The 17,500-nt window shown below is 47.2% G+C and overlaps 3 protein-coding genes across 4 annotated transcripts in view; 2 read left to right on the forward strand and 1 right to left on the reverse strand.

Annotated features, from left to right (window-relative positions):
• saga (S-antigen; retina and pineal gland (arrestin) a) overlaps positions 1-6,563 on the forward strand; it is a 7,182-nt gene extending 619 nt beyond the window's left edge. The window contains exons 2-16 of one of the 2 annotated variants that reach the window (XM_040172449.2): positions 460-530; positions 937-997; positions 1,087-1,131; positions 1,467-1,666; positions 2,101-2,160; positions 2,232-2,299; positions 2,745-2,880; positions 3,786-3,870; positions 4,000-4,072; positions 4,991-5,128; positions 5,316-5,393; positions 5,662-5,676; positions 5,796-5,848; positions 5,990-5,999; positions 6,062-6,563. In XM_040172449.2, coding sequence (XP_040028383.1) covers positions 483-530; positions 937-997; positions 1,087-1,131; positions 1,467-1,666; positions 2,101-2,160; positions 2,232-2,299; positions 2,745-2,880; positions 3,786-3,870; positions 4,000-4,072; positions 4,991-5,128; positions 5,316-5,393; positions 5,662-5,676; positions 5,796-5,848; positions 5,990-5,999; positions 6,062-6,185 — 1,194 coding nt within the window. In that variant the 5' untranslated portion in view covers positions 460-482 and the 3' untranslated portion in view covers positions 6,186-6,563. The remainder of the gene's footprint in view (positions 1-459; positions 531-936; positions 998-1,086; positions 1,132-1,466; positions 1,667-2,100; positions 2,161-2,231; positions 2,300-2,744; positions 2,881-3,785; positions 3,871-3,999; positions 4,073-4,990; positions 5,129-5,315; positions 5,394-5,661; positions 5,677-5,795; positions 5,849-5,989; positions 6,000-6,061) is intronic. The other variant, XM_078099984.1, reaches the window with a different exon arrangement.
• Positions 6,564-7,096: 533 nt separating this feature from the next.
• LOC120816658 (uncharacterized) lies at positions 7,097-12,282 on the reverse strand. Its single transcript, XM_040172439.2, has 5 exons — positions 12,238-12,282; positions 10,969-11,371; positions 10,724-10,804; positions 9,948-10,028; positions 7,097-9,184 (listed from the first exon to the last, which is right to left on the reverse strand). The coding sequence occupies exons 1-5, from the start codon at positions 12,262-12,264 to the stop codon at positions 8,259-8,261; spliced, it is 1,518 nt and encodes a 505-aa protein (XP_040028373.2). The 5' UTR covers positions 12,265-12,282; the 3' UTR covers positions 7,097-8,258.
• A 3,222-nt stretch (positions 12,283-15,504) lies between these two features.
• Positions 15,505-17,500, forward strand: part of proca (protein C (inactivator of coagulation factors Va and VIIIa), a) — a 3,211-nt gene continuing 1,215 nt past the window's right edge. The window contains exons 1-7 of the mRNA XM_040172436.2: positions 15,505-15,776; positions 15,982-16,010; positions 16,119-16,203; positions 16,502-16,659; positions 16,818-16,842; positions 17,004-17,114; positions 17,399-17,500. The exon at positions 17,399-17,500 is cut by the window's right edge and continues 39 nt beyond it. Coding sequence (XP_040028370.2) covers positions 16,134-16,203; positions 16,502-16,659; positions 16,818-16,842; positions 17,004-17,114; positions 17,399-17,500 — 466 coding nt within the window. The 5' untranslated portion in view covers positions 15,505-15,776; positions 15,982-16,010; positions 16,119-16,133. The remainder of the gene's footprint in view (positions 15,777-15,981; positions 16,011-16,118; positions 16,204-16,501; positions 16,660-16,817; positions 16,843-17,003; positions 17,115-17,398) is intronic.

A 17,500-nucleotide genomic window follows, 5' to 3' on the forward strand; every position in this document is an offset into this window, starting at 1 on the left:
ACAACAGAAACTCTATTGGTTCTCAGTGTAGTCCTGGTCCTCTATGGGGACTAGTCTCAGTGTAGTCCTGGTCCTCTATGGGGACTAGTCTCAGTGTAGTCCTGGTCCTCTATGGGGACTAGTCTCAGTCTCGTCCAGGTCCTCTATGGGGACTAGTCTCAGTGTAGTCCTGGTCCTCTATGGGGACTAGTCTCAGTGTAGTCCTGGTCCTCTATGGGGACTAGTCTCAGTGTAGTCCTGGTCCTCTATGGGGACTAGTCTCAGTGTAGTCCTGGTCCTCTATGGGGACTAGTCTCAGTCTCGTCCTGGTCCTCTATGGGGACTAGTCTCAGTGTCGTCCTGGTCCTCTATGGGGACTAGTCCCAGTCTCGTCCTGGTCCTCTATGGGGACTAGTCCCAGTCTCGTCCTGGTCCTGGTCCTGGTCATGACATCACTCTGTGTCTATTTCTTTCTCTCAGTCGTCGCCGACTTCTGAACCAACATGAACCCCAAAAATGTCGTTTTCAAGAAGATTTGCAAAGACAAGTCGGTGAGTGAATCATCTCTTATTACACGGTTATAGAGGTTATATCAGGTGACAGGTCACATGATCATCAAAGTACCAGATAGAACAGCAAATACTCAATTATATGAAAGTATTACCAAATAAAACAGACACAACCTTTTGGTGGAGAACAGTTTTTGGATTAAACTGAGAGATGAAACCAGCGTCGTTAATAAACGCGATGAAGGACTTTATACACCTGAAGCTCCTCGCTCCTTTCACTGGATTTAATCACGTAAACGGGTCAGCTGACCGCAGGAGGTCGACACAAAGTCGCTGCTGCTCAAACGTTGATGCTCTGAAACGCTTTACAAAATGATTCTTGTTTACGTACCTCTGATTTTTCATTATCCAACATTAACAATCTCTTTAAAATGAACCACGGTTGAAGGTTGCAGTTTACATGGGGAGACGGGACTTTGTGGACCGAGTGGACTCCGTGGATCCAGTGGGTGAGTTTCCTCACACACAAACCATATCAAGTAAAAGACGGTCTTCCCGCTGAAGGCTGAAATGACCTTTGACCCTCTTCCACCACTAGATGGCGTCATCCTGATCGATCCCGAGGCTCTGCAGGGGAGGAAAGGTCGGTCCCTGAACGCACCGCTCAGCATGGGATCAGGGTGTTGAGTTCAAGACTCATTATTTCATTTGTTCATCTTAGAAACATCTCTCCTTTGGAAATGTCTTAATTTCCTTTATGTGGATTCAAACACATTTCTGTGTCTTCTTCGTCATTTGGTCAATCAGCACTTTTTATTCGTCCTGCTTCCTATTTGTCTTTCTGCTCTTTCTTCTCATCAAAACAGACACTTAAGGACAATGTAGCCATTTGCTGTATAAAAATAGTGCAGAATATTAAGTGAGTTGTGTGTGTTCCCACACCCGTGTGATCAGCTCAGTCCGTCCTCTGTCCTCCAGTCTTCGTCACCCTGTCCTGCACCTTTCGCTACGGCAGAGACGACATGGACGTGATGGGCATCGCCTTCCGCCGCGAGCTGTACCTGTCCACCCGCCAGGTGTACCCGGCCCTGCAGGACCGCGAGAAGGGGACCCACACCAGGACGCAGGCCAAGCTGCTGCGAAAGCTGGGACAAGACGCCTACCCGTTCTTCTTCGAGGTGACGTCTCACAGCACAGAGAACTTCACATGAACTAGTGAAACTGACCTTCATCATCGTCTTCATCGCCCTGAAACCTCACCGACAGAATGAAGACCAGATATCAGTGTGTTTGAAAAAGACCATCAACCAGGAAGAGACTCAAAAGCATCATGAAGACACAAAGAGCTCTAGATGACTATGAAGAGTTCTAAAGAACCACGAAGAGACACAGAAAGTCTAAAAGTGAACCGTAACATTTCCACTAAGAAACATTTTCACAATTTAAAACCATCTATAAAATAGTTTCTACAAATAAAACAGCTGCACAATTGTCCAAACACCGATCAGTTGATGATGAATAACTGATGAACTCAGCTGTTATTTAATCGCTCGTTTAAGTGTCGATCTCGTGGCGGTGAAGTGTGACGGACTGCGTCTTCTCGTCCCCTCAGTTTCCCGACAACCTGCCTTGCTCAGTGGCTCTCCAGCCGTCGGCCCAAGACGGCGGCAAGGTAAGACCCGACGGGGGATCGAACCGGCGCGACCCGCCTCTGGACGCTGACGGCTCTCTCTTCTTCTGCAGCAATGTGCCGTGGAGTTCGAGATCCACGCGTTCAGCGCCGAGAGCCAAGACGCCAAGATCCGCAAACGGTGAGTCGCCTCAGCGTCGCGGAGAACGTGGAAAGTACGACTTCATGCCCTTAAACCGACGCTCCAAATCACTTCCAACTGTAATCCTTAAGATCTCTTCAAGTTTCATCTTAACAACTTTAGTATCGACATTTTCATTTGGGGTTAGGGGTTAGGGGTTAGGGTTAGGGTTAGTCAATACTCAACATTTTAACTTTATTCTCAACATTTCACCTTTATTAGTTATTTCTTGACATTATTCCCAGCTGTCCGAAATGTTTCTTAAGTTATTTGTTCAACAGATCCTGAGTTTGTTCCCAACATTCTGTTTTAATGTCAACGTTGTTCTTCTTCACCCCCCCCACTGCGTCCTCATCCATCGGATTGCTTTTGTCTCTAACGTTCCAAACACTAAAATAGTATCGACTCTGCTTCCTATTGACCCATGTGTCTCCTGGTCCAACAGGAGCTCCGTGAAGCTGACCATCAGGAAGGTGCAGTACGCGCCGGAGACGGAGGGCGCGGCTCCGTCCGTGGAGACCACGCGGGACTTTGTCATGTCGGACAAACCGCTGCACGTCAAGGCCAGTCTGGACAAAGAGGTGTTTATCTTTGATTACCTGCAGCTCGTAACATCTGCATGTTTGGCCTTCAGTTCTTCAGGTGATGGTCTTCATGGAACCTGTGCACGTCAGGAGCGTGTATGAAAACTAAAATGTTGACATTAATACAATTATTGATAACAACATTAGTAATAATGATACTGAGGCTCCGCCCTGGAATCAGGGTTAATAGTCAAATACTAAGAGTGAACGGTGGAGGTTACGTTTACCAGCTATCATCACCTGGACAACGTAATCGCAGAAGAATCCACTTCTATTCGCTGCCAACATGGTGCACATGGCCGAGATCCCCACCAGTGAGTCGCGTAGTTACACCTCCGTGTGGCAATTAGTGAATAATAAAAGGGAAAAGGAGTCGCTCCATCACGCAGAAACACCACGGTGGAATCTCGTAGTTCCAGTTTCCTCTCTCGCTGTGAGCGATCCGGCTGAACGGCCCTGAAAGCAGCCGAATGGAACAAGAGTTCACGGATCCGGGAAGTCTGTTTTTCAACCAGCGAGTTCTGATCTGTTCAGACGCCTTTTCACACCGTAGAGTCGTCGTCCTCATCGAGAACTGGAGACCTTCTGAACTGTTCCTACGATTCTTCAAATCAGCAGCACGTTGTTTCCTCCTTACAGTGAGATAGCTCGGATAGGAAGGTGAGCGCTGTCCGCTGTAGTCGCAGGTGATCTCGGGTGATCTCAGGGGATCTCAGGTGATCCCTTGTAACACCTGCAGATGAAAGGACACAATCAAACCGGGTGCTTTGGTAGAAGTTGCTGTGATTCACAGACATTACTGTCGTGTGAGATGTTACCCTTTACATCCAGTGATAAATTCTGTCTGAGGATGAAAGGATGACGTGTTGTTTGGGCTCTTGGACCTGATGTCTTGTTTCCAGATCTACTACCACGGTGATTGCGTCAAAGTGCACGTCATCGTGACCAACCATTCCAGCAAAACCATCAAGAACGTCATCGTCTCTGGTAAACACGGCTGCTTCTATTCCAGCTTAGAGGAGACTCGTTGCTTCAATGTATTCAGGCTGTATTTCATCTCTGAAGGTCTTGTTGCATGAACACGTGCGAAAGTAAGTCTGTTCTTGTCCTCCTCAGTGGATCAGGTCTCCACGGTGGTGTTGTACTCCAACGACTGCTACGTCAAATCTGTGGCCATCGAGGAACCCGGGTAAGCTACGAGCTACGTTTCCCCAAAAGACGAGGAGGGTTTTCATCCTCTAGTCGGTGTAGACCAGTGTGATGTTTAGACCCCCACAAAAAGAACTGAGCTTCGAATCGAATAAAGAAAGGGACACTAAACTGTTGAAATCAATTCAATTCATTCTATTTTGTAGAGCCCAAAATCTTAAATTACAAATTACCCTCAGAGGGTTTTACAGTCTGTTCACGTACGACATCCTCTGTCCTGAAACTCTCACATCAGCACAGGAACAACTCCCCAAAAACTGAAAAAAGGGAAGAAACCTTAGTGAGAACGTCAGAGGAGGACCCCTCTCCAGGGATGGACAGACTACAATGGATGCCATGTGTACAGATATCAGCTACAGCCTTCTAGAAACTCCTGTACTATACGATGCTGGCTGATGATTCACATCTGCATCGTGGTTGTTAACCTGCTGAAGCTGCTGGACCAGGTGCTGGTACCTGAACTAAAACCTGGATTTTAACTCTAGTGCTGAAACTCAAAGGAGCCTGAATCTGATTTCATAACCCTAACCCCTAACCCAGACTCGATACCTTCAGACTTTGGTGAACTTTAACAGAAGATGGATCACGTGGTCTTTAAGTTGTATAAAAGAAGATATCTGACATTTGAAAACTTTTCAGCTCAAAGTTTGATCAGTCTTAAAGGTTTGTAAAAATGATTTCATTGGAAAACAAGGAAAGTGTCTTTGTTTTGATTGATTGTCAAATAAGTCAAATTAAATGTAAAAGTGGATTAAAGTTGCTCCTCATTAAATGTTTTTATTACATCGGTTTAACTTTATTAACCTAACCTTCCTCACAGCTTTTCTTTGCCGAAACCTCAAAGAGACATCACAAATGTCTTTGTTAGTAAAGTCATATTCCTGTTTCTGTGTCCCAGGGATTCGGTGTCTCCAGGAGCGACTCTCCAGAAGGTCTACACTTTGCTGCCTCTGCTGGCCAACAACCGGGAGAGGAGAGGCATCGCCGTGGACGGAAAGCTGAAGCACGAAGACACAAACCTGGCTTCATCCAGCATGTGAGCCACGCAGTGTTTGCTGGATCACCTGGATCCAGGAGATCCGCTGGATCTAGAGGAAATCCTTTTTTTCTTTCACATCCTCTTTCAGGATTACGTTGATTTACTGGCAAATGTATTTCTTGAAATATCTGCTCTGCTCCTCAGCCGATCAGACTATTAGCGCTTTTCTTCTTTATCTTTTTAGCGTCAAGGACGGTGTGCTGAAGGAGGTGATGGGGATCATGGTTTCATACAGAATCATGGTGAAGCTCATTGTTGCAGGGTCAGTAGCACCTTTGTGGATTTGTGTTTAAAGACCTCCAGATCATGTATCTGTTTATTCCTGAAGGTTTTAGGCCTTTTTAAAACTGTTTTTACGCCAGAGCAGAGTAGCTACAAATGGAGGTGGAGACCAAAAAGGAGCAAGGAGAGAGAATATTGGACTTTCGTTCATTTGGTGGCACAAAGAATCCTCACGAACGTCACGTTATTCTGTAACTGACGGATGTGAAATTCACTATTTTGGATCTTTTCCTCTGTCGTGTTCACAGGATGATAGGATCAAGGTGAGTTCCCGTCAATCAATATTAGTAAGTAGAATAGTAGAAAGTGAGAAAATGGCGTAGTTCTTACCTCATATGCAGTGTGTTATTTGTAAGGACCTTTGTTTTGGTTTGTGATGCAGTGAAGTCGGTGTGGAGATTCCCTTCAAACTGATGCACCCTAAACCTGATGCAGGTGAGCAAACTAAACTTCTTTTCATCGATCATCCATTTTACTGTTAAAACCTTTACCTCTGAAACAACTACATGGACATACGTGTGTCTGACGAACCCTCCGTGTTCCTCCTGCCTTTTCTTCCTTTGCTGCTGCCGACAGTGAAGGAGAGGTAAAGAAACGCCTGCCGTGTTCCTGCTTGTTGCTCTTCGCTCACTCTGCTCTCCTCCGCAGCGAGCTGGAGGAGGAGATGGAGTTCCAGGAGTTCAAGCGCTCCTACCTGAAGGGGATGAACGAGGACGAGGACGAGGAGGGAAACGTTTCGGGCGGCGACGACATCGCGCCCAAAGAGAAATGAAGAAGAGCTGCGGCTGCCCTGACGCCTTTGTGCTAGAAAGAAGTCAGCGCTTGATTAAAGGATGGTACTTAGTACATTTAGGTATTTTCAGATCCGTAGTATGAATGACGCTCTTTTCTGCAAGCTGAGAAAAGGTGGAGTGAGGATGAAGAAGGTGAAGAAGCTGTTTTAGTTTGAATATCTGTGTTTTGTGGTAGTAATTAATTAGTTAACTTTGACTGAGAAGACGCTTCGCTTGTGTCGCTCACTTTAAAACTGAAGGCTTAGGATTTGTTGTTGTTTGCAGAATTTACGACACTGTAAAAGTTTAAATTGCTGAGGATGTGATTGGACACGGTGACGTTTGAACTGTGAGCCAATAAAAGATGATTCCTTCAGGCTTTAGCTGCTCTTTCTTCGTGCACTGGGAAGAAAAAGAAGGACCATTTATTTTATTACTTTGTCTGCAGATTTCTCCTAAATTCACACAAAAATGACCATTGGATAACGGCTCATCTACATATTTAAAAATCAACACAATAAATGCCCCTCTCAACTTAATATGACTAATCATTTGTTTCATGTTGATATCAGTAACATTTCTAATCTCCCTCTTTACAAATGTAGTTAGAAGACAAATTCAGCGGCAGCGTTGTTCTTCAGTTCGGATGAGAGACATTTCAGTCGGACCGAAAACGTCAGCAGAAACTTCTAATTTTAGACAAAAACCGAGACGACGTGAATATGAAGCTTATTCTCCGTCCATCATTCAATGACGGCCCAGAAATCACATGATTCACCTACAAGATTTACATGAATCATGTTGAGTAAATCCAGGGTTCTTGTATTGATTAAAGTAATAACAATAAAAGATGTTGGAATGTCAATGTCTCAAATGAAATGAGTCAATAATAACAATGAAGTTTAATGAATTCAGTGTTTCTTCATTTATTAAATGACATCTAGTTTGGTTATATTGTTTTCACAAAATGTTTAAACATTCACCAACTGTTCATCTGCCAGCGCAAAAAAATCTAAAGTATTCCAATCTGGCAGCACTGATCCAAACACAAACCTCTCAAAGTACGATTCAGCTCCAACGGTTTCCTTTGACTCTTTGGACTCAACAGCAGTTTCTAGCAAAAGCAAAATAAAGGATTTATTATCCGACGCCAACAATCCACAATGTGAAGAAGCTGAATTCTTTTACATTTTCTGATCTTCTTTCCCTGAACACAAGAAACAAGTGGACATGTGTTCTCTGAACCCGATGAGCGGTTTGTCAAACTCAACCCGGTCACTTTTGTCTGAAATAAACCCACTAAAGCAAAATGTTGAGGCATCTGATTTGGTTAACGTTTATCAAATAACTCAAGCATCAAACTTCACGCATCAACATTTGAAAAGTTTTTATCATAAAGGCTCAAAAACTACGCTGCAGCAAGCTGAAAAATATGTTTATTCTGAGGATAGAAATTGCTGTAAAAACAGCTAGAGAGGGTCTGGACCTCTATGATGATTAGTCCATTCATTAAACAACCGTAGGCCTACGAACATTTTCATAGTTCAGTCAGTGTTGAATCACGAGAGTGAATTTACCTCCACATTTAAAAAGTTTTCCTGCTTAATCTCTATTGTTTATTCACTTCTTTAAACATCCTAAAATTTGTTTTCCAGAACTCAAAGACAATTGAATTGATTGATTTAGATTTTTTAGTTCAGGGATATCAAAAAGATGACCTGAAGATGATGTTTGACAAAAAACTGTTTTAACACAAAGTCAACCTCACGGTGGCGCTAGAGGTCAGACCATCCGCAGATCCACTGGGATTCAAACTATCACCTTTGACCTCCTACTTGACTCAACAAGCAAACATAACGTCCAGAACGACCCAGATTCAGTCGACTGATGGAAAACTATTCAACATTTAACAGTTCCTCAATGTTCTGTGTGACATAATTGACCTAAATGTAATTGAGGCAGCTTGAGGCAAATAGCCTTCTTTTAAAAGTTGCAGTTATAAAGCCCCTGTGTGTTTGATTGGGTGATTGCGTGGATGCTCCGTCTAAAACGTAACTGACTGGACCATAACTTTATGGTTTGGCGGTCGGGGTGGGGGTGGTGCTGTCAGAACCCCAGTTGAAGTCCTTCGGTTTGAATGTCGGCGTGGGCTGGAAGAATCGCCCTTTGGGCACTTCACAGGAGTCAGGGTACAACAGATAGCCAGAGAAGGTGCTGCTGCTCTCCGCTCCGGTGTAGATGCCGTTGGTGGTGAAGTCCTTCACCTGCAGCCACACCATGTCGTCCATGGCGAGGTGGAGGACGACAGTGTAGCTGGTGGTGGATTGTTGGCTTCCTTCTGTTAGTTTGACCATAGAGTTGAAGTTCTTGAATAGGCCAACCTTGAGAGGCCTCTCCATGATGGCCAGGTTGAAGGTGAAGACGTAGGTGCCGTTGATGGGAGCTTTGTACATGCCCATGAACGGGTTGAAGTCCCCCTGCACGTTGACGAGGACCCGCGGGAAAGGAACAGGCCAGTTTGGAGCAGGAAACGACACGTCGAGGGAAGCAGAGAATGCAGATTGGATGGCCGGGGAGCAGGGCCCAGGTATCCCCATGAGACCCATGCTGCCCTCTTGGCCTTTTAGCCCCATGGGGCCCTGAACACCCTGGGCACCAGTCACTCCTTTGTCCCCTTTGACCCCCTTTTCTCCCTGTTTACCATCCGTGCCGTTTGCCCCGTCCGTGCACTCACACAACCCCTGCTCGCCTGGATCGCCCTTCCGGCCGTCCATCCCGGGGTCACCAGGCATACCCATGTCACCCTTGTTGCCCATGATACCTTTGGGTCCCATTGGTCCCAGGACCCCAGGAAGACCCCGAGCTCCGGCTGGTCCAGGCACTCCTTGTTGCCCCGGGGAACCTGGTAGACTCTCACAGGAAGCAGGGCATGTCCCGCTTTCACCCTGGGGGCCCGGTGAGCCTGGTGGGCCTTCCATTCCATAGTCCCCTTTGTCTCCTGGAGACACACATCAAGTATATTTTCATTACATTTTGATATACAATATATGTTGACCTTTGTAACTTGCAAACATGGTCCACACGATAAGCAAACTATCATGAACTATTCACTGATGAAGATCATACAAATAAGGCCAATTCATTTTTACATGCTGGAGGCCGTAAATGTCTACATTTGAGGAAATAAGTGGCAGTCTTTACAAATAGTATATAGAATAAACCAACATTTATTTCTTAAAAATGCCATTAATACTTCATCTAAATGATAAAACTAGTTATTCAATCACACAAAGTGCTTTAACACTACGTGTCATCATTTACCCATTCATACACTGATAGCAGCAGGTACACAGTGTCACGTGCCCATCAAAACTATCTAACATTTACTACACTAAGCTGTCAGAGCTACAGGAGCAATTTGAGGTAGTCCATGAAAGTGAGATATTTATGGTTAACTCGAACCCCTACATGTGATTGTAGAAATTAGTTAATGGCTGTAGTTCATAGAATATCTACAAATTATGCATTATTTTCCATGGCTGGATGAGCGCAGCCTGATTCTCGTACGCTACTAGCATTCAAGCATTACCCTCATCTATTCTAAAAGAAGAAGTGATCATTAGAGCCCAGTGAATTATAACTCTAACTATTGCAATGTTAGATCTGATTTAGTTGTTTATGTGATAGTTCTAAATGAGTTCTAAACACAGTAGCCTTCCACATAGAGTGATCCTTTACATACAAGACAGATCTTAGCAGACCTTTGAAACCCCGTTCGCCCTTCATGCCCATGAAACCGATGGTGCCGGTTGACCCTTTTTCCCCCAGGTCTCCCTTCTGACCTGAAACCACAGGTAAAGAAAGACATGTTACTTACAAATGAATAGCAGCACAAAATGACTCCCACACTGATTCAATGTTTTATTGAGTAAACATTGTATAATCAGTTGCCTGGTTTAGTTTGGGGGAGAGTATTTAAGAGTAGACTTAAGATTTTCCTCTTTAATGACATAGTTTGGTCTAGTTCAGGTAGGTATTCAAGGCTGGCTAGGAATGATAGTTGGGGCTGGCTCAGGCAGGTAGATAGTTGGGGCTGGCTCAGGCAGGTAGATAGTTGGGACTGGCTCAGGTAGGTAGATAGTTGGGGCTGGCTCAGGTAGGTAGATATTTGGGGCTGGCTCAGGTAGGGAGATAGTTGGGGCTGGCTCAGGCAGGTAGATAGTTGGGACTGACTCAGGTAGGTAGATTGCGCTGTACATAACATCTATTGCTCTTCTATCCATCCTATTGATCTATCTGAGATTCCGCCCCCTTGCTACACGTATTGCAAATCCCTCTGAGGCCAATTTGTGATCTGTGACATAGAACTATATGAATAGTATTGAATACCAAATCCTGCGTCATTATAATGTTGTCACTCATTTATTGGTTCATCATAGCATTGCATCAACAGGATTTGCTTGTTTGGGTACATTGTTGTGTTGTGTTTGCTGGTATTAACCCTGAAGTGAAGGAGACTTCTTGAATTGTAACTCACCCTTTATCCCTTGACGGCCGGTGAATCCTTGAGGACCAGGGAAACCCGTCATTCCTCTCCTCCCAGGACTCCCAGGTGAACCTAATCACACATTACAGTCATGGTGTCTTATTTCACTGACTCCTGTTATTCTTACATCACAGTTAGTCTTCATATTTAGCATGTAATATATGTAAATATTTTTATCAACAGCTTAGCATACAAGATAAATATCATAAAGTGGTGTTTTAAACTGGTCGGCCTACCTGGAAGGCCTCGGTCTCCTCGGTCTCCTTTGGGCCCCACAATGCTCTTACAGTGCGAACAGAGGCAGGAAGGGGGAATATCGGCGAGGGTCATCGGTACCTGCGAGCTCCACAGCATGTCGCAGAAGGTCATCATTGGGTCTCCAAAAAATCCGTTCAAATCACTCATGTTGCCAGGGAGCGGCCCGTTGCGAGTAAGGGGGATCCAGGGAACCTCGGATGACGGCTCGGGCGGCTTAGTTAAGGACTCAGAGGACTCAGAGGACTCAGAGGACTCAGAGGACTGAGGGGACTCAGAGGACTCAGGTGACTGAGGGAACTCTCCACTGCCCATGTCGGGTGGAAACATGGCTGAGCAGAGGGAGGAGAGGACGACGAGTCCCAGCAGCCAAGACAACAGCATCTGGAGGAAGAAGAGGATGATGAGAGCCAAGAGGAAGACGGTGAGAGGAAGACAGTGAGGAAGACGGTGAGAGGAAGACGGTGAGAGGAAGACAGTGAGAGGAAGACGGTGAGAGGAAGACAGTGAGAGGAAGACGGTGAGAGGAAGACGGTGAGAGGAAGACGGTGAGAGGAAGACAGTGAGAGGAAGACGGTGAGAGGAAGACGGTGAGAGGAAGACGGTGAGAGGAAGACGGTGAGAGGAAGACGGTGAGAGGAAAACGACGGACTTGAAGCAGGAGGACTTCAGAGTTTGGGTCTTCAGACCTCCATGACCATCGAGACCATGGAAGCTTGCCCTGGAGTTCTCAGGGACGTGTCCAGGTCTCGACTGAAGGACTTTCGATTCCCCTTTGATTTTAAATTGCAGTAATGGTTCCTTAATCTAACCATTGAAATGTAGCTTTTCTGGGTCTTCAAGCCCAGCGAGACACATGAAGTGAGCCAGAGTGTAAATGAGTGATGGACAAAGTTCATCTGGAGACACTTGAAGTTTAAAATGTGCCACATGGGATTCTATCACCAGGCAGGTGGGAATTATTCAGTGTAAATTCCCTGAATGCTGCACTTTCTTTTCTAAATGATCCACAACTGTAAAATAATGTATTTATCTATTTGTAGATTAACTCAAAACTGAGACTAAAAGATTCACTTAAATATTTAAATGTCAACGCATCTCTTGCATTGTATTTTACACACCATTCTTCATCTTAGTGCAAATATTATTTTCTTTTTTTATATTCATTTTCACTTCTGTTTTCTTGTAGAAAAGTGGAACCTGGATTTCAAACTGGATTATTTCCCTGGCAGAACAACAAAAGGACTCACCGCTCGGTGCGAGTTGTGCAGCATCATCTGGAGAAGGAGGCGATGAGCAGGATGGAGGAGGCTGTGATGCATTTATAAACCTCACCTCAAACAAAGCGTCTTTCAGGTCTTCTTCTGGCCGGCCGGGACGCAGACAAAGACTGAGGACACGGAGCGTCTTCATTGTCCCGATAAAGAAGAGATGACCTCCTTAAACGGCCAATAAATACATGATATAAAAGAAGCTGCGGAAAGAGGAGACGCCTGTGGGCTTATCTCTGCATCGTCCTCCACCCTCCGTCCCCCCTCAGCACCCCTTCAGAGACCCCCCCCGGCCCGTCCACACCCCAGGACCGTCTTCACCGTCCATGGATTGGACCGGTCCAGTCGAGGTCTGCGTGTCAACGCGGCAGTTTTCTTTTGACGGAGGAAACCAAACCGTCTGAACAAAAGCTGTGGCCTCCAGCGTGGCGTCTCTAAGGAAGTATTACCACTGGTTGGTTTATGCTGTTTGGTCTCTTATGGTCTTCTAAAATCTTTGCTTAATTTTGTTTATTGGCCATAAACATCTTTATTAATAATCATCGTACTCGTAAGAACGAGAGGAACAACATAACCAGCTTCGTTCAAAAGAAATCTGAAAAACACAGAAACACGGAAAAAACTAAATACAAGAAATTACTTTTAGAAGAATAAAAGCTGCTTTAATCGTGTCGGTTCTCACACATTTTGGACAAAAATGGACTTTTTTATCTCCCCTTCAGATTTGTCAAAGTAACAAAGCCTTCAGGACTCACAGCGGATGACATGGACCATTTGCAGAATATGTCGTCTTTTCATCGTGTCAACAATCATCTGGTAATCGGACGCTGTGAAAGCTCCCGGTCGTCACAAAGAGGAACCTACTTCTTTTATTCCATCTGACCACAGAGGCCTCGCGGGATCACTAGATACTCCATGTCGACCAAACACATTACAGACATGAGCGACTCGTGTATTAACGTGGCTGCTTTCCGTCCCCCTGTTCTTCTCCTCCGCCTTCGTCTTTGTCCGATCGATGTGCGATAAGAAGCTCACTTCCTCGTGTTGAAGGTCCGTTCTCACGGATGGAGACCAAGTCCCTGCTGGTCTCGGTCTGCAGGAAGGACGAAAACCCTGCTGAGACGTTATGAGTGCAGATCCAACATGTTTGACACTCTTTAATATCTGAATATAATAATAATCCTTTTTTCAAGCAGCTTCTCTTCATAAACCATCTTTACGTCGTCTGGGTTTTGGATCCATATTTACACGTGAATCACTATCTGAGGAGGAGTCTGTGTCATTAATGAGTGACCTTTGATTGAGAAACTGTGTTTTCACTTTGAGTCGGGATCTGAATGTTTGTTTGTCAGATTGAAAAGGATTAATAAAGTATTGGCATTATCGACGGAGCATCTAAAGGAAACCAACCACCCAAAAGCAGCAGGTCAGTCTCAGCAGAGAGCATGCTGGGTAGGACCCCCCCCCCCCTCGATCCGCCCCAAAAACACAGAGTTGCCCGTGAAACTAAATCCAAGCTTTAATTCTGAAAAAATCCCAAACCAGAAGAGGACACAAAGGTAAGCGGAGCCGAGTGAACAAAGGAGACGAATAGTTCACCTTGATGAGCGACGCCCCCGAGGCCGGCGACGCCCCCGAGGCCGGCGACGCCCCCGAGGCCGGATAAACGGATATGAAGAAAAAATAGAATAACAGTAATCTCTGTGACCTGAGGTCAACTTTTATTAGGTTATTATTATTATGAACAATTTGGGAATAAAAGCTGACTCATACTCCATACCTGTTTGTGGACAGGAAGCTGCCCCGCCCCCGGCCCCCCCGCCCCCGGCCCCCCCGGTGCGTCAGAAAGTCTTATTTAAGTAAATCAGGTCTGCAAATGCTTTTAGTGCTCACGAGGAAGTATTTGTTTGGTCTTTTATCTCTTTTCTGTCTCGATATCTTTATCTGGTGATTTGATGAGTCTTTATACTGTGTGTGTTGTGCTTATATCTTAAATATCAGCTGTCAGCTTTTGTTGTTTTTTCTAAACAGAAACTAAACTTCAACACATCTTCCTGCTTTGGATCTTTGTTAATATTAATGTGGAATGTTGTAATGTTGATAAAGCCACACAGAGTAAACCGACTCCTCTGGTCCCAATGACGTCTATGAGACGTGATTTTTAGTTTCTCGATGGTCTCAATCTCGAGCTTCAAGTCGTCCCTCAGCAAAATGGACCATAACGTACTAAATGAACATCATCATTTAGAGTCAAACAGACCATAAAGCAGGGGACGCTTTAGGGCGGAGCCTCGCAATGATTGACAAAACACTAGAGACCATGTGGCGTCTCTAAGTCCTCCTCAGTGCACATATGGTCACTTCCTGTTCAATGGTTGATTCAAAAAACAAGATGGGGACGGACAAACTGTAGAACTCGAGTCCACAAAGAAATGAGTGAAATCATGAGTGAATAACGACTGAGTAGCAGACGGAATGGGGGGAGACCTGTGGGTGGAGGCCTTTGGGTGTATGATTGTGGGTGGAGGCTGGTGGGTGGAGGCATATGTGTGGAGGCCTGCGAGTGGGGGCATGTGGGTGGAGGCCTGCATGTGGAGGCCTGTGCGTGGAGGCCCGTGGGTGGAGGCCTGCAAGAGGAGGCCTGTGGATGGAGGCTTGTCGGTGGAGGCCTGTGGGTGGAGGCCTGCGTGTGGAGGCCTGTGGGTGGAGGCCTGTGGAAGGAGGCTTGTCGGTGGAGGCCTGTGGGTGGAGGCCTGCGTGTGGAGGCTGGTGGGTGGAGGCATATGTGTTGAGGCCTGCGAGTGGGGGCATGTGGGTGGAGGCCTGCATGTGGAGGATTGTGGGTGGAGGCCTGTGCGTGGAGGCCGGTGGGTGGAGGCCTGCAAGAGGAGGCCTGTGGATGGAGGCTTGTGGGTGGAGGCCTGTGGGTGGAGGCCTGCGTGTGGAGGCCAGTGTGTGGAGGCCTGCATGTGGAGGCCGGTGGGTGGAGGCCTGTGGGTGGAGGCCGGTGGATGGAGGCCTGCGTGTGGAGGCCAGTAGGGTGGAGGCCTGTGGATGGAGGCCTGCGTGTGGAGGCTTGTGGGTGGAGGCCTGTGTGTGGAGGCCTGCGTGTGGAGGCCTGTGGGTGGAGGCCTGTGTGTGGAGGCCTGCGTGTGGAGGCCAATGGGTGGAGGCGTGTGTCTGCAGGCCGGTGGGTGGAGGCCAGTGGGTGGAGGCCTGTGTGTGGAGGCCAGTGGGTGGAAGCTGGTGGGTGGAGGCTGGTGGGTGGAGGCCTGTGTGTGGAGGCCTGTGTGTGGAGGCCGGTGTGTGGAGGCCGGTGGGTGGAGGCTGGTGGGTGGAGGCCTGTGTGTGGAGGCCGGTGTGTGGAGGCCGGTGTGTGGAGGCCGGTGGGTGGAGGCCGGTGGGTGGAGGCCTGTGTGTTGCCCGTGGTGACGGCTGCAGACTGTGGACTCTCAGTAAACAGTCTGTTAGTCATTAACGCAGCGGACCAGACTGGACTCGGATCAGCTTCTCCCTGCGTGAGTACGACTCTCTGAAACCTTCCTTCTTCTTGTATCTCGGCGTGGAGGCGGTTTGAGGTCTCGGCTCCCCTTGTTGGGGTCGGGGGGGTCGGAGGTCGCACAGGTTCAAGCGGGGCCGTGTGTGCGTCTGGCAGCTTCTGTGTCTCCAGCTGAAAATGATGTAGTTATGTTGATATTTTGACTTCCTGTCTCGTCCCCACAGTTCATCTCGTGGACTCGTCCTTCAACGCGGTGAGTCGCCTGTAAAGACGCGGAGGATGATGATTAGTGTTTGTGTCAGCAGAGAGAGGACGAGAGGAGGGAGATCTGATGTGCTTTGTGTCGCCTCATTGGCTGCAGGTCTGACTGGAGGTCATGTCCCGCCTCTTCCTCTTCGTGCCCGTCATGGCCGCTCTGTGGTCGGCGGCGGTGCTCAGTGTGTCAGGTGGGTTTCCTCCGACGGATCGCCGGCCCTCAGAAGGCTTACGGGTTCCTCTGAACGCAGACTGAGCTTTAAGAACAGAATCGATCTCCAGATGAATGAAAGTACTGCATTAGCTTAATATCACTGCTGATATGCTAAAGGTTGTAGTAGCTTTTAGTCTCCTACCATGAGGGTCCTTCTAGGAAACCTCTGCTGGAGGACTGTCCACGGTGGATCAGGACTAACCTGAGACTGGTTCACATAGAGGATCAGGACCAGACAGAGTGGTCTGACGGCCTGGTCTCCTCGGTTCCCCCAGTGTTCTCCGACCCTCCGGAGGCTCACATGCTGCTGCGGTCCCGGCGGGCGAACTCCTTCCTGGAGGAGCTGAAAGCTCCTTCCATGGAGCGTGAATGTTTGGAGGAGAAATGTGACTTTGAGGAAGCAAGAGAGATTTTCCATACGAGGGAAGCGACAGTAAGACGTTTTCTGTTTACACGTGTTGTTGTTGTCTTTGTTGTTTGATCGGCTGATAACCAGAGTAAATATAAACTCAGCCTTTCTCTCTCGCTGAGACCTGGGTGAAGGTTGAGGATGACTCACATCTTCTCATCGCTGACTTTGTGTGTTTGCAGCTGGAGTTCTGGACGGTTTACACCGGTGAGGAACCGAACGTCCCTCCGCCCGCGTCCTGAACATCACAGAACGCCTTCACGCTGCAGTCATTCTCCTGTCCTGCTTCATCTCGTCTCTCCGTGTGGACGGTCCATGCTGCAGGGCATTGTGGGAAATGTGTTCACGGCGAGCTGACTGTGTTTCAGATGGGAACCAGTGTCACTCCAACATGTGTGTGCACGGCGCCTGCGTGGATCTCTACCAGGACTACGCCTGCCGCTGTAACCACGGATACGAGGGCAAATACTGCGACCAGCGTGAGTCCAACCATGTGTGTTCCTCTCACAGCAATGAGTCCATAAGACCAACAAACACCTTTAACAGGGTTTAACCTTTAACCTTTAACCTTTAGATTCCAGGTTAAACGTAAACACTGAACAATCTAACAAAGGACCAACGCAGCGACTCCTTCGACCTCGTCAGAGTTCACTGTTTAAACCATTTCATGTTAAATGTGTCGTCTGCGTAATACAATCACACACTATGAAATAAAACGTGCTGCGATGTGTGAACACGTGAACGGCGGCCCGTCCCGGCGCAGCCCAAACCGCCACCAACTGCTCGCTGGACAACGGCGGCTGCGACCACGACTGCTGGGAGGGCGACGACGGCCTGACGAGGAGCTGCAGCTGCGTCGCCGGCT

Source organism: Gasterosteus aculeatus, chromosome 3 (assembly GCF_964276395.1).
Source record: "Gasterosteus aculeatus chromosome 3, fGasAcu3.hap1.1, whole genome shotgun sequence".
Lineage (NCBI taxonomy): Eukaryota > Metazoa > Chordata > Actinopteri > Perciformes > Gasterosteidae > Gasterosteus > Gasterosteus aculeatus.